This window comes from Ziziphus jujuba, chromosome 8 (assembly GCF_031755915.1).
Source record: "Ziziphus jujuba cultivar Dongzao chromosome 8, ASM3175591v1".
NCBI lineage: Eukaryota > Viridiplantae > Streptophyta > Magnoliopsida > Rosales > Rhamnaceae > Ziziphus > Ziziphus jujuba.
Genome location: NC_083386.1, coordinates 21,848,760 through 21,864,208, shown reverse-complemented (window position 1 = coordinate 21,864,208; position 15,449 = coordinate 21,848,760). Strand labels below are relative to the sequence as shown.

Genomic DNA, 15,449 nt, shown 5'->3' with positions numbered 1-15,449 from the left:
AATAGCTCTGATATTCTCATTAAAGAGGATTTAAATGAGACTCTGTGTTACTTACTATGTAAACAATGATTATAAGGATCTAGCACAATATCTTTAAAAATAGTGACAAGCTTCTTTTCATTAATATAGACAATCTTTTCTCATTTATGTGATCGAGTCTCTAATACCACAAATTATGAGATGCCTCTCATTCTATAATATTGAGGCTATCTGCACAAATCTTTACATGAATCTTGTAGAGTATTCCACAAATATGTCCTTGAGCAATAATCATAGTACTTTTTCTCATTTTTCATGTACTGTTGTAAAAGTGGTTGCCAAAGCCTTCCTTATCAAAGGCTATTCCTGAAAGCAGATTAAGCTGAAGCTTTGAAACATGTTGGACATCCTTTAAAGTAATCACATATCCAATTTTAGTTTTTATTTGAACATCATCAGTTTCAATAATCTTAGCGAAACTATTATTTCCCATCTTCACTGTGCCAAGGTCTCTTACTTTGTATGGTTTGAAAAACTTTATGTGCGGAGTAACGTGGTAGGATGCTACAGTATCAACTACGCATTCGACTTTTTGGCTTGTAATGTGAAGGCATATTTCTTCATGTGTGGAACAATATGCCACTTCTCCTCTAACAGTCACTAAAGTTTCACCATCCTTCTTCGGTTGATTGTTTTTCTATCCCTACTTTCCCAACATCTTCCTACAATACTTCTTTAAGTGACCTTCTCAGCTACAATAATGATACTTATATGCTGATCTCCTTCCGTTTGTGGATCTACTTTTGCTCTGACTCCTTCCTTTTCCCCTATCTTGACTACTTTCTTGCTGTCTCCCCCGTTTCTCTATGAAAAAGGCATGTGATTGATAATTGCCAATATCCTTCCTCGTAGCCTCCTCATCAAATAAGGCATCCATTATCATAGCTATGGTAATTTTGCCGTTAAGAGCCGAATTGCTGAGAGAGACTACCAATGTCTCTCAATTGTCTGGAAGAGAGCTAAGAAGTAGAAGTGCTTGTTCCTCATCCCCTAGTTGTATCTCCACGGAAGATAACTGATTTACCAAGTTCTAAAACATACTAGTGTGCTCGGCTACAGAAGTTCCATTCTTCAACTTCAAATTCACCAAATGTCTCATCAACAAGGCTTTATTCTAAGTAGTGTTGGCTTGGTACATGTTCTTCAACTTCTTCCAGCAAGCATATGCGTTAGTCTCCTGCCCAACATGATGGATAGTTGGTAGCAGTAAGCTTGATCATAGCTTCCGAATATGATTTGTCCATTGACATCTTGCTTTGCAATAGATTTATTAAATAAAATAAAAAAAATGGAGCTGAATTTGGCAAAACACAGTCCATCAATGTGTATGGAATGGTAAAAAATATTGGATTTGACTCCTCTCGGGTCAAAATTTAAATGTCAAAAAATTTAAGGCCAAAGAACAATTTCCAAAAGCTTAGTGTCAAATTACAAATACCAAAAGTTCAGGAAAAACCTGCAAATAATAAAATTATAAAGGTATTTCTACAATTTCTAAAAAATTTATATCAGGATCCGTCCAAGATCTCTCACCAGAACCCCAGATAAATCTTGATCCCAGGGAAACCCTACCAATGTAACACCCCGTCCCAAATCGCACCGGAATCCGTGCACGTTGACCGAGGTTGACCGTTGACCAAGGGGTCAAAAGTTGACTTTTTGATCCAGTTGGAATTTCGAGTTGACCAGGGTACCATGGCGAAGTGCACGATGCCATGAGTTCGTAGACTGGTAGCACGTCGAAAACGGAGCTACGGTTTGAAAGTTATGGACGAAACAAATTGCGGTCCAAATTGTCCAAGGGTGCCGGAGTTGACTTTTTATTTATGGGGAAATGACCTTTGACTCGTGCATGGTTGTGAAGTGCTCGTCGATACGAGTTCACAGACTAGCGGCACGCTCGAAACGGACATCCGGTTGAAAAGTTATGGACGTTTGAAGTTTATCGGATACCGTATTATTTTAATATTTTTGGGTCGATGAACAGTGAAATGCCACGTGTCAGCTTCTGATTGGTCCACATGGCATGAACAGTGTCACACAGGGGTTTTTATTTGATAAAATTCCCGGGGAAGAGAGAGAAAGAGAGAGAGAGAGACCGTCGACCACCGGAGTTTTTCCACTGTTCCAGCCGAGTTACTGTGCAGGCGCCGGCCAGCAAGCTTGCCCTCCCCATTTCCGGCAAAACCTCCAAGTTTCACGGTGAACGGCCGCCGGACGCGCCCGGATCAGACCTTCGAAGTTCGGCGGCGAGTTTTTCCCCTCCACCGCCGGCCACCGCAAATCGACCCACTTCCGGCCATTTTCCGGCCACACGCGCCATACACCCTTGATCCTCTCCTCAAGTCCGGCCGACCCACCAAAAGTCACGGCCATCGGACCATCGACGCGCCAGGATCGGAGCGTTTTCCGGCGAGGGGCCGAAAATCTTCAATCGGTGATTTCTCCGCCGTCCGACCTCTGTTTTGCTCACCGCCGGTCCCGTTGGGTTGCTCTCCTCATGATCTACAAGTCTGCAAAATTTCACGACCAACGGCCACCGCACGCGCCGCCGCCGGCGACGGTTGCCGGTGACCGCGGCGGCTCGCTGGAAAGTACTGTTCCAGCGAGTACCCGAATTTCCGGCCAGCTCCAGTCAACTATGTTCGACCTCCTGAACCCGAATCCGGCTTCCGTTTCCGCCAATTCACGACGGTTTGGGAGAATTTCGGAGCCAAAATTCGAAAAGCTTTCCGGCGAGATTCCGACTCCGTCGGGTCCGATCACCGGAAAGTAAGACCGGATCTGTGATTAGCATCACGCGAGCTTCGATTCGGTATATAACTCGTAACCCTTAGATGTCGTTTGCTGTTCGCTCCCCGGGTATCCATTTGGGAATTACCCGAATAAAGTATTAATATTTTTGGTTTGTGCACTGTGGTTGTTTAGGTGCACGCGCGAGTAGTGGAGTTGATCCCGAGGAGGATCTTAGTTGATTTGCGTGCTCAAGGTGAGTGACCCACCTTCAAAAATTATTTCGGGCAATTAATTATATTTAATTTGTATTTAAATTGGTATTTAAATTATGCTCATGTGGTGTGGTTTATTTATGGTTTTATCTGTGGTTTAATTTGTTATGCATGAGCAAGATATGTTTCGGTATTAATTTTACGTGGTTTTCAGTATTAATTTTTCGGGGCATAATTGGGTTAAATATTTTACGAAAATATTTGGTTATATTTTATAAATTATGCCCGCGGTATTTTTATGGTTGCATCTCGTACTTCGAGAAAATTTGTGGTTTATTGGTTATCAATGTTTTGTACCGGGTTATTAAATAAAAATATGTGGGATGGTGTTTTGTGAAAATTTGGTATACTTCCCACGGTGGTTTTTGGAAAAACGGTACGGTTGGTTATTTATGTTATTTTTAGACGCACTCATACAGTATTGGTGTTCAGGTGTATGGTGTATGGACACGTGGTAGCACGCGGTTATTATGTGGTTTAGCGTGCGGTTATTACTTCACCCGTGAGTTGCCATTGGACCGTGGGCAGGCAAGGTTATTGTTGCGCATATCCGCCCCCCTCCTTGGCCGGGTTGATGGTTTTAGCAGCGGTACTGTCGGGACGCCGAAGTGACCGTTGCAGGTTTCTCTCTTTAACCCCCCCCCCGCCAGTCGGTGCTTGGGACGCTGGGTATCGGAAGGCATCACCGGTATATGGTGTGGTGCGTCGGTGTAAATTGCAAATAATGTTTTAAACCCCAAAGGTGTTCAAAATTATTTACTATAATTTATTACATTTTAATTATATATTTGGGGTATGTATTTATTTAACTATTGCTTATTAATGGTTTAATCCCTTGGTTTTTGGGAGGTATGTACATTGGGTTTTGCGAAAAGGTTTTAAAAAAGGAACATTTCAAACGGAGCGTTTGGTGAGAGTTTTGAGGGAAATTATTATTTTCCAACAGTTATTATTATTTATTTATTAATTGTTGGTATTTGTTCTATTCCTTAATTGCTATTACTATTATTTTTATTATCAAAAGGTGTTTAGTAGTTCGGGTTACTCACGGAGATGATTAGCATCTCACACTCTTAAATTCCGTTCCCTTAGATGCAAGTGGTGGTAGACGTTCTTCCGGAGCGAACCAAGTTTTCCGCTGCTGTTGTGTTTCGAGAAGTACTTCTGTACTCTTTCATTTCAGTGTATTATTTCTTTTCAGCCTTGTTGTATTTCTGTTGTTTAGCACTCCTTAAAGCTCTGTATACTATTGGGATACTTCTGTTTTATTTATGCACTGGACTGTTGTTGCTTTTGAGAAGTGCTGAAATTTGTGGAACAATTTGTAGTTGCGGGAGGAATAAGGGGATGATTATAGATGTGTGTTTTCAGTGCAGGTAATTTGTGGTAAGTAAATCCCTTAGGGGAGGCTTTGCCGGATTTTCCGTTGGAGGGTCCGGTAGGGTTTCCCTGGGATCAGGGCTGTCTAGGGTTCCGGGAAGGAATTCTAGACGGGTCCTGACAACCAGACTCTCCAATGGAAAATCCGGCAGAACCTCCCCTAAGAGTTGGACTTACCATAATTTTCCTACACTGAAAATACATTTCTATATACACCACCTTATTACTCCCACCTTAATACAAAGTATTACCACAAATTTCAACACTTCAAATAAATGACAGGGAACCAATGCAGAATCAAATAAATAATCATCCAAATAGTATACAGAGCGTTATCAATACAATTGAATATGAAATTTAATACAATTCAAGATAAAAAGAAATAATACAAGATAGAAAGAAAAGGAAAAGCCTCTTAGACTTTCGGCAACGAACCAAGACGTCGAGCTTGCCCCCAGACGATCAACGTCGACTAATCTGGGCCTAAAGGAATGGAATTTAAAAACATAAGATGCTAATCATCTCAGTGAGTGATCCAATCTACTAATCAGGAAAATAACTAATAATAATATAATAATATTATAAACTTGATTAATCAATAATAAATAAGTAAGTAATTAATTATTAAGTATTTGAAAATAACATTTTCTCTTAAAACCCTTACGATTCACTCAGTTTGAAATGTTTCCTTTTTAAAACGTTTCACAAAACCCGATATTTTAAGTCCCAAAATCCATAACATATTTAAATAAAAGGCAATAAATTAACAATCCAAAATTTATAGTGAGAGGTAAAAATATAAAAATAATTCTAATAACAAATATTAAATTATAAATAAGGTATCATAACAAATAATACAAAATCACAATAAAGTTTATACTAAAATGATCCAAGGAATATTTAAATAAATTAAATAAAACCAAATAATTAACAATAGAACTCAATTTAGAATACCAAAATAATTTAATTTATAAAACACTATTAAAAATATTTTAATTTAAATAAACTTCTAAAATATTGTATAACTAAAATCATGTCGTGAAAACCATATGATGCACCCACTATATACCAGTGGTGCCAATGGTACCTAGCGTTCCAAGCACCGCCAGACAGGAGGTTAAAGAGAAAAACTAGCATACAGTCGCATGGCGTCCCACCGCACCACTACAAATAGACGTCCCGGCCATGGAAAGGCAGCCTACCCTCGTCCAATGGCAACCACAGAACAACCTCATAAATCACCTGTGTGCTACTCACACCCACCTCCGCACTAACCACATCCACCTGCGCGCTAATCATATCTATATATATAGAACACCAGTACGTGTACGATGCATCTAAAAATCATAAAATTCATACATTTTCAAAATCTCAAAATTTTCATAAGTACCACCAGGTTTATTCCATTCAATTAAACCCGTAAACTTTCCACAATTCCTTTATAAATCATCATCATAAATCCATCGCATAAATTCCATCAATTTCAAATCCATCAATGAAATTAACAATAATTTAAAATAAATATTCCTTCAATTCCTCAAAATTCAAAATATAATTAAATTCCACAATTCATCAATATATAAATACATTTTTATAAAACATAAATAAATTCACAATTAAATTCAACAACAATTCAAATTCACAATTTCTTTAAAATTGAATTTCATAAAAATAAAATCTCCATAATTTGTCAAAATCAAATTATGCTTTAACGCACATATACATTTCAATTTATTCAAAATATGCCATCAAAATTTCAAATATAATTTTACTAAACAATTAACACATGAAATATCACATTTTCAAATAAATACATGTAATTAAACACTCAAAATTAAGTTTGAAGGTGAATCACTCACCTCGAGCACGCAATCCAACCAAGATCCTCCATAGGATCAATTCTATGACTCACACGTGCTCCTATAATAACAATATTACACAGAATCAAATAAATTAATATTTTATTCAGGTAAATAATACCTGGTACCCGAGGAGCTAATACAAACGGTATTCAAAATTCGCAAATGAGGTATCTATGGAAAGCTAATGAAACAAGGATCACATTACCAACCTCTGTTGGACTCAACTAGACTGGAGGTGGCTGGAAAATGGACGGAAGGTTTCGACCGAACTTCAACTTGTCGTGTCTCCCAAACAGCAGGGAATTGAGCTGAACGAACCTCAAAATCAAGTTCAGGAGGTCCAAAATAGGGGAAGAAGAGTATGAAATCGGACTAGGTTGGCCAAAAAATAGCAAAATTGCCGAAGAATCAAAATTGGCCGCCGCCGGTTTCATCCGCCTATCTGGGCTCGACGCTAGTTGACCAATTGCCAAACTTGGCAACTGAGCTCGCCGACGACTGGGCTTCACCTGTGGCTAGTACGTGTGGTCGAAAATGATGCAGACCAAGAGAGAGATATTGACGGGGGAGAGAGAGAGAGAGAAAGAAAGAGAGAGGGAGAGAGGGGTGATGATGAATAGTACCCATTCCCCCCCTCTTTTTCATGTGCTCGAAAGAAAAGAAAAAGAAAGAAAAAAAATAAAGGAAAAAAGAAAAAGAAACAAAAAGAAAAGGAAAAGAAATTAATAAAATAATGATATATTAGAAAACTTTGTAGATCCATAACTTTTAAACCACATATCCGTTTCTGGCGTGCCACTAGTTTATGAACTCGCATCGACGAGTACTTCACAACCATACATAAATCAAAGCTCAACTTTGTACGAACAAAAGGTCAACTCGGGCACCCCTTGGGCAGTTAAGACTTTAACTTGTTTTGCTCATATCGTTCAAACTGTAGCTCCATTTTTTATGTGCTACTAGTCTATGGACTTGTGTTGATGCATACTTTGCAACGATATCCCGGTCAAAGAGAAATTCTATCCGGATCAAAAAGTCAAATTTTAACCCCTCTCGATCAATGGCGGTCAAACCCGATCAACCTCGATCAACATGAAGAAAATTTCAATGTTGTTCGGGACGGGGTGTTACATTTAGGACATTCACTAACGTGGCGGATGATATGGCAAACCAGATGACATGTCATACATGGCAGTTAAGCTAGCTGCTGATGTGGTTCGGCTTGGATCGTGGCTCAACTCGGCTCGGTGAGTCTGCTCTGGTGCTCAGCTCAACTTGAAGGAGTGTGGAAGGCACTTGGATCATTGACTGATGCGTGAAAATCTATAGAAAGTTTTGACTGGTGCGTGGAGGGGCGTGCAAAGTCGAGTGGAGGTCTGGTTGGGCTTGTTCTCTTCGTCTCAGCGAAATCTACCTCATGCTATGCTCAAATCTTTTGTTTAAGCTTGTTGACAACGAACCCTATATATCGCTGGTAACTGGCTCTGATAGCATTTGTTGTGATCCTCTAATCACAAAAAATATAGAAAACTAACATAGAAAATAAAGAAAGACAAAACACAAAACTATTGAGAAGAACAAGATGTATTATTCTTTATGAAATTAATACATAAAAAAAATTTCTCTAAAAACTCTTTCTAGAGTTTCTAAAAAACTGTGTTGTCTATAACCTGTGTGATGTGATACAAGATACCTATTTATAAGATTCTAAGGTTGTCTTTTTCACAAAACAAATTATCCACCAAGTAAACTTAGGTAACAAATAAAAAATACCTTAAGGGCTTGGACTTTAGGAGAAGGTTAGGGCCCCACAGTTGCTAAGAAAAGTCGCTTTTATAAAAAATTAAAAAACATGATCAAATTAAATTAATTTCTCCTATATGTTAACGTCTAAGTATTATCATATATCTAAATATCCAAATATCATGTAGTTAAACAAGATTACATGTAATTGTTATTGATAAATTTCTTGGATTACAATTACATGTAATTGTCATTAATAAATTACATGCAAGCATATATCTAAATACAAAGTATTTGAATTTTGTTAAAATGCTTTGTTGTTATTTGATTTATATTTTATAATCCTTTCAGACGAGTCCAAATGGTAATGGTAATGGCTAATTAAGCAGGTCGTAATGGCTAATTAAGTGGGTGCTAAAATTCTGCTTTTCATTTTTTTTTTCCAAAAAACTAATGGGTCTTATTTATTTATTTTTAACCAACAGAAATTTGCCACGGTCATTAATACTCATTCAAATTTTAATTTATTAAAAAGAAAGATTGAAGACTAATATATATATATATATATATATTTGATACTATTATTGTAAATTAAACTTAGTTAATTAGGAAGGTAAGAGAGAGGTGGCTAATATCAATAAACTATTTGATCCGAGACAAGAACAAGCTATTATATAGATTAGATGACTTTAAAGATATGCCTCCGACAGGAAAATCTCTTGTGTTTATTAAAATAAACACATGAATAAATAGTTTGATATATTAGTTTTGGCATCAAATAAATATTAGTTAAATAGGGCCCTAAGAGGCTAAGCCCGTATGTATATATATATATATATATATGTACAGATTACTGGGTCCTACAATTGTTAATTTTTCCATGATTTATTTTTGCATCTCTACTAATTCCATGTTTCGTGGAAATGTTCCCCGACTATTGGTCGTTAGGCTCATTAACAAACTTTATATTAATTATTTCATCTTTCTGAATTTTTTTAATAAAAAATGTTTTCCTTTCCCAAAAACCAAAAAAAAAAAAAAGGGTTTCCGAGCCAATTTCAATTTTTCATAATTCAATATCTATTAAAAAAAAAAAGTATTAGTTATCATCATTAATAAAAAAAAAATGATATATTATACTACACACTTTTGAAATTTAGCGGATACCGTGTTTATATTTTTATAACTTCATCAAAGTATCTGGTTGTAATTAAGAAAAACTAAAAAAATATACAGTGTAATATACCCTAAAAAAATCAATAAAACCTACTTATTAATTAACTATCATTAATTAACTATCATTAGATGGTTCCTTTCCATATGATATTTTTACTATTAAATATAAACAAAACTAAATACTTCTAATTAATAATTGTCACATAAATAATGATTTTATTAATGATAACAATTGATAAAGTTTTCAAAACGATAAAATATATATATATATATATATATACACACACACATATGATTAAGATTCTCCTATTAGATAGTGGATCGATCTTGAATTTAATTATATCTGGCTGAGAAGAAAATTCAATTTTTTTAATTGAGAAACTATGTAAGAATCGAAGTGCGTGCTTGATGAATTATGGCATATATATTGATAAATTCAAAATAACATATATATACTTTGATCATGTCCGTAGTTGATTTCAAACCCCCTTACCCACCGCCCTAAAATAAAATCAAGCAAAGAAAAACCTAACCTGGTATTAGGTTTAGATCCTATTCTTCGGTGATAAATTGATCAAGGCCTATATACACGGTACACCCCTAAAGAAAAGTTGTAATTAAGATTGGGCCTACAAATATTAACACTTTTCATGTTAACACCGTTTCATTAACATGTTTTCAATGAATCATAACTCATTTATCAAGCTTATACAGTTCTCAATTTATATACTGTAAACATATTTCATCATATCATAACTTATCACATCACACGGTTCTCACTTTATATCCCAAGCTTATTTTCAACAGATCGTAACTTACTTATCGGTACTTCTCACTTTGTAAACATATTTTCAAGTACTCTTCATAATTTCCAATGTATATATATATATATATATATATATATTTTTTTTATGTTTTAAAATTCAAAATATAAAAGTTATAGTAATGATCATTGTTAATTAGGTTGTTTTAAAAAAACTCTATATATGTAAACATCTAAATTATAAGAAGATAAAATATTAATGTACGAAACTGTGTCAATCCAATAATATAAGATTTGTACCTAAAGTTGTTTGCATATGGATGAAAATGAGATTATCTAACTAGAAAGTACTCGGTACACTTTTTAGAATTGTCGATAGCCCCACCACGGTTAAAAGGAAGATTCCCATACATACAGAATTATTTATGTAAAAGAATTTAGACTGACATGGTTAATGTTTGTAGTCAACTCAGACCTTGATTGTTTTTTCAGCTTTATTCTATGTTTTCATTAAAATTTTGACATGTTATTATTCATCCCATTCGTCACGCAACATTTTTAAGAAGCTTAATTAATTTGATTCCTTAATTGATGAACAAAATTCATCATTGATCCAACCGAGACATATCAACTACGAAAAAGAAAACTGGAAATTAACCGGAGATATACAAATTACAAATAGATTATTCATAGTTAATCTTGGTTTGTTTCAGTCCAATTCTTAATAGCCAGCAGAACTGCTTGTTTCACAGATTGAGCATCAATGCCTTCGCCAGCTTCTTCTTCATTCTACAAACACAGAAATACACATAAAATATTATATATAGTTACTGAATGCGATATAAATATTCTTAAATAAGTTTTTCTAATATGTGCAAAGACACGGACACTTTACTGGGTGACCTCACCCAAAATAGCATGCTCTAAATTTTATGTGTGTGTATATATATATATATATATTAATAATATAGTAAAAGCCCTAAATTTATGGTTCAAATTAAGCTTATACATGCATATATGTACCAACCAAAAGAAGAAGAAGAAGAAAAGAAAAATATAATACATATATACATATATATATATATATATATATAATGCACGGAAGAAAAATGTTAGAGCTATGCCTTGTTCAGCATATATTGCAAAAATCAAAAAATAAGTTTAGAGAGGCATACTTCTCCTCCAACAGCTTGAAGTCGGAAACTGTCAGCACAAGAAACCCTAGCTTCAAGCACGTTAAGCCCCAATTCTTCAAAGGTTTCCAATACAGAGACAAGCAAGCCTGGGCAACTCTTTTCTGAGAACACGTTTATAAGAAACCCCTTCTCAATGTTTTCTACTGCAACCTACTCAAGTACAACAAAAATAATTGTGTATATGAACAAGAATGTTATATATATATATATATATATATGTATAGGAAAACAAAAGTAGGGTATTGGTGAAGGATATATATATATATATATATATACCATAGGCAATGGATTTTGGTGGGTTGAAGTTTGTGCAATATCTGCCATATCTTGATTGAGTCTTTCTACTTTTTGTTTTAGCTCTACAATGTATTTGGATGCATCTACTATGATTGAGGTCCTGTTTAGCTGCCACAAACACATCCACAAGAAATAGAAAAATTAATTATATATGTTAAAAAATCATCAGCTGTACTAGTACTGTTCTAATTGCTAGCTGTATAATAATTACATAATTCAAAACAACTCTTTTATTAATTCAATTTACAAAAAACAATATTTCGTTCATTGTAATTAAATTAATTCACCCTTTCTCTCTCTCTCTCTCTCTCTCTCTCTCTCTCTCTCTCTCTGATATATCACTCCGATATGATCACAACTTTAAAAATTATTCATTTCTCTGTTTTTTTAATTCGACATCAAGAACTTATAGATGATGATCGATAATTAAAGGGAGACCAAACATAGATTGAGAGTATGTAATTGGAAGGATTAAGGTGGAAGAAGAGAAGTGATTAATTGGGATATGTAATAGGAATGAAAGAATCAATCAACAAGTCGAAAAGAGTATTACGAATATTAAATCCAGGAAACAAGGATGGAAACTATCCGAGAATTTTGATGAGAAGCTAGGAAAGTGAAATTGGGAAAAGGTTATAAAAAAACAAAAAAGAAAAATTGTTAGACATTCTTCTACATATATATAGCTATAGTAGCTAGTGTGTGTATATATATAGATGAATGAGAAAAGGGAAAGGAGAAATTATAAGCCAATGGTAATAGAGAAGGAAAGGAAACAGGAAAGGCAGGGAATTTACAGCATGAGAGTTAGTAATAGAACGAAGGAGGTGCAGCTTCTCATGCAGTATCGCTGCTGCTCTCTTGTGCTCCCTAGAAACCATGGATTCTTTCACTCTATCTCGATTGCTAGCTTTTTTATCTTTTCAGCTTTGTTGCTTTTTTTCTCTCTAGTCTAATATATGCTCTCGGCTTTTCTTTCTCTTTCTTACAATCTCTCTGCAATCCTCTGATGCTGTTTATAAGAGGGGATGAGCTCTCAAATCTATGTGATCTCCTGTTTGCTTTCCACATGCTGCCTCACTTTCTTCACTACAATATATTATTTTTAATATTATATGTTCAACTTCAACTATACTTACCAGACTACCCTTCTTGAGTATATAGATGAATTGTCTTCTCTTTAATGAATGATAGCGATTTTAATTTTATTTATTTATTTATTTATTTTGAAGTAATAGTTAATATGAAATACATATATGATATTGAGTTCAAGCATTTCAAGTATGAAACAAGGTAGCACTTGAGATATAACTAGAATAAACGTATCCTGTATCACTTTATCAATTTAGGAAGTCCAATAAGGTTCCTAAAATTTTGGAGCATATATATATATATATATAACAAGTAAATGGTGTATCATAGAATCCGTAATTTAATTAAATCCGTATTGTTTACATGATAAATATTTAATTATTTGATAAAATGACAATTAATATTTAGATTTAAATCTACAATTCTAAATGGAATATGACGATCTTTAAAATTTATCACTTAAAAATATTTAATAAAGTCAATGTTCTCTAAGTAGAACATTCTTGTATATAAGACTTACAACAAGTTTGTTAAAAAAAAATAATAATAAATCTTATATCAAGTTGACTTAATGATTTTACCATTGGAATTTTCATTGGCCGATATTAAATTGCCCCAAGTGCTAAGATTTAAATGCATGAGTAACTTTTATGGATTTAGTAAACCAATAAAACTCTATAACAACCAAATAAATCCCTTATAGATTATTAATGTTTTTTCAAATTTTAACCTTCAAAGGTTGATTAAAAAAAAAGTTCTAATGGTTTTATAATTAAATCGACTTAACATAAATCTGGTTATATACATATATAGGGTTAGGATATCAGGATGATCTAATGATTTTAATATTAAATCTTCCTTTATTAGTCCTTCGAAACATTGAAAATTAGGACATACTAAAACCTTAAACCTTAAACATTAAAAATTCAAAGAATGGTCAAATATAAATTTAATGACACACTAAAATCCTATTTAGAAAAAGTGAACTATATCGGAATCTAATGATTATTAAATATAATTTTTAAATATTAATTCTTGATGCAATCCAAAAATTAAAAAAAAAAAGTTTAATATTGATCATAATATTAAGTATATGATTTGAACTTGACAATATATGTTATACATATCTATATATACAATATCTTTATATAAAATCTTTTATCCAAGATTTTGGATAAGAGAGATACCAATATATATATATATATATAAGAAATCTTTGGAGTAGCTGGTAATATATATTTATATGGATAGCCAAAGTCTAATCCGTCTTAGTAACAAAAGTAACTTTAGGACTTCAATTTTTAATTTTTAAATCATATCAATAGTTGAGATTTAAAATTATATTTATTACTCACTAGATTTCAATAAAATATACTTTATATCATTAAACTCATATTTGATTTTTTAAAATTGTAAATTTTAACTTGATACAATATAATGATTAAAAAAAGAAAATAAGATGTCAAAACATCCTAATGTGAGTTTGAGGATCTCTTTTATACATACATATATATATATATATATATATTTCTCTACAAAATTAAACATACGCTCTTAATTAAGCCACTTAAAAAAAAAAAAAAAGGTAGAAAATTCAAAATAAATGGGAAATAGAAACAAAGGGTAAAGGAGGAAATATGAAGATAAACAGATGGCAATGGGTTGAGGGAATCATGAGCTCGTGATAGGGAGGGAGTAGAAATTGGGCATCGAAAGAAGTGAAAGGAAGCAACAAAAGGATGTTTAGTTGTGATTTTGGAATGCCTCCAAACACTCCTCACGGGGGCGCTTTTTTAGTCTCTCCTCCATCCATCCAAACCCCCCTTTTGCTACTGCTTTCTTTCTCACTAGCAGTCACTCTCTCTCTCTCTCTCCACACGTGCCATCTAATTTACCTTCTCATCTAATGCAAATTTTGAAATAATATTAATAAATATAAGAATATTAATATTTCACACAATATATTTCTTCTTGGAAATTGTATAAATATCTACCCGTGTTTAGACCAAAATTTTGCATGCATGAGGACAAAACGCATCTCCATATATATAATAACGACATATCGTCTATTATTTAACCAGCTGTGTCCTTATAAACCATTCATAAATTGATGTTAATTTTGGGTCTTAAATTTGTATTATATTTCAGAGAAATTAGCTAGTAACACTAATTTGTACGTAAGGAAACCAAAGAAAATGCTTTCGAGTCTCCTCTTGTGATGTCTTGGGCAGATACAAAATAGATATAATATATATCATGCATGCATGCATGCTGTAGTACTAGCTAGCTACTTCCTATTCCTATATGGAGGTGTCCATATCTTCATTAATTGCATGTAGTGTCTTTGCTGATCTAAACCTGCATATATAATAGATTATTTTTTTCAGGAATTTTTGAAATTATGATATAGTAAAACCGACAAAATTAATGGGTCAAATTCACTTTTGTATTCTTGATTTATAGGATTTTATAATTTAGATCTTCAATTTTAAAATAGTAATTTAGGCCTTAATTTTAAAATGTGTTTTAGATTAGTCTAAATTTTCAATTTTAACCAAATAAATTTGTAATGATTCAATCCGAAAACTTGTAGTAGAATTTGTAAGGGAAAATATTAGGGTATTGATCAATTAGAAAAAACCAGAAATGTTATCAATTTATTTAGTCAAATTAGTTATTAGATCAATCTGTAACAAAATTAAAAATTAAATTGTTAGTTTTGAAAGTTGAAGTTCTTGATTGCAAAAATTCTACAACTCAAAAATAACAAAATGCAATTAATCCAATTAATATATACTCTAACAGAGTTCCGAGAGATGCATATATAAAAAAATATGCATATGGTATACATTATTAGCTCCACCTCATACTAATTATATATAGCTTTTGAATT

General features: G+C 33.4%; 1 protein-coding gene across 1 annotated transcript; it reads right to left on the bottom strand.

The window, feature by feature from the left end:
* Window positions 1-10,465: 10,465 nt before the first annotated feature.
* On the bottom strand, window positions 10,466-12,536 carry LOC107413975 (uncharacterized). The gene is made up of 4 exons (XM_016022050.4): window positions 12,262-12,536; window positions 11,444-11,572; window positions 11,147-11,317; window positions 10,466-10,760 (listed from the first exon to the last, which is right to left on the bottom strand). The coding sequence occupies exons 1-4, from the start codon at window positions 12,343-12,345 to the stop codon at window positions 10,665-10,667; spliced, it is 480 nt and encodes a 159-aa protein (XP_015877536.1). The 5' UTR covers window positions 12,346-12,536; the 3' UTR covers window positions 10,466-10,664.
* Window positions 12,537-15,449: the final 2,913 nt, after the last annotated feature.

Coding starts and splice junctions, on each gene's coding strand:
- LOC107413975 (XM_016022050.4), bottom strand. CDS start 12,345: ATGGTTTCTAGGGAGCACAAGAGAGCAGCAGCGATACTGCATGAGAAG. Junction 11,573..12,261: donor CTATTACTAACTCTCATGCT/GTAAATTCCCTG, acceptor TGTTTGTGGCAG/CTAAACAGGACCTCAATCAT. Junction 10,761..11,146: donor TTCAAGCTGTTGGAGGAGAA/GTATGCCTCTCT, acceptor CTGTGTTTGTAG/AATGAAGAAGAAGCTGGCGA.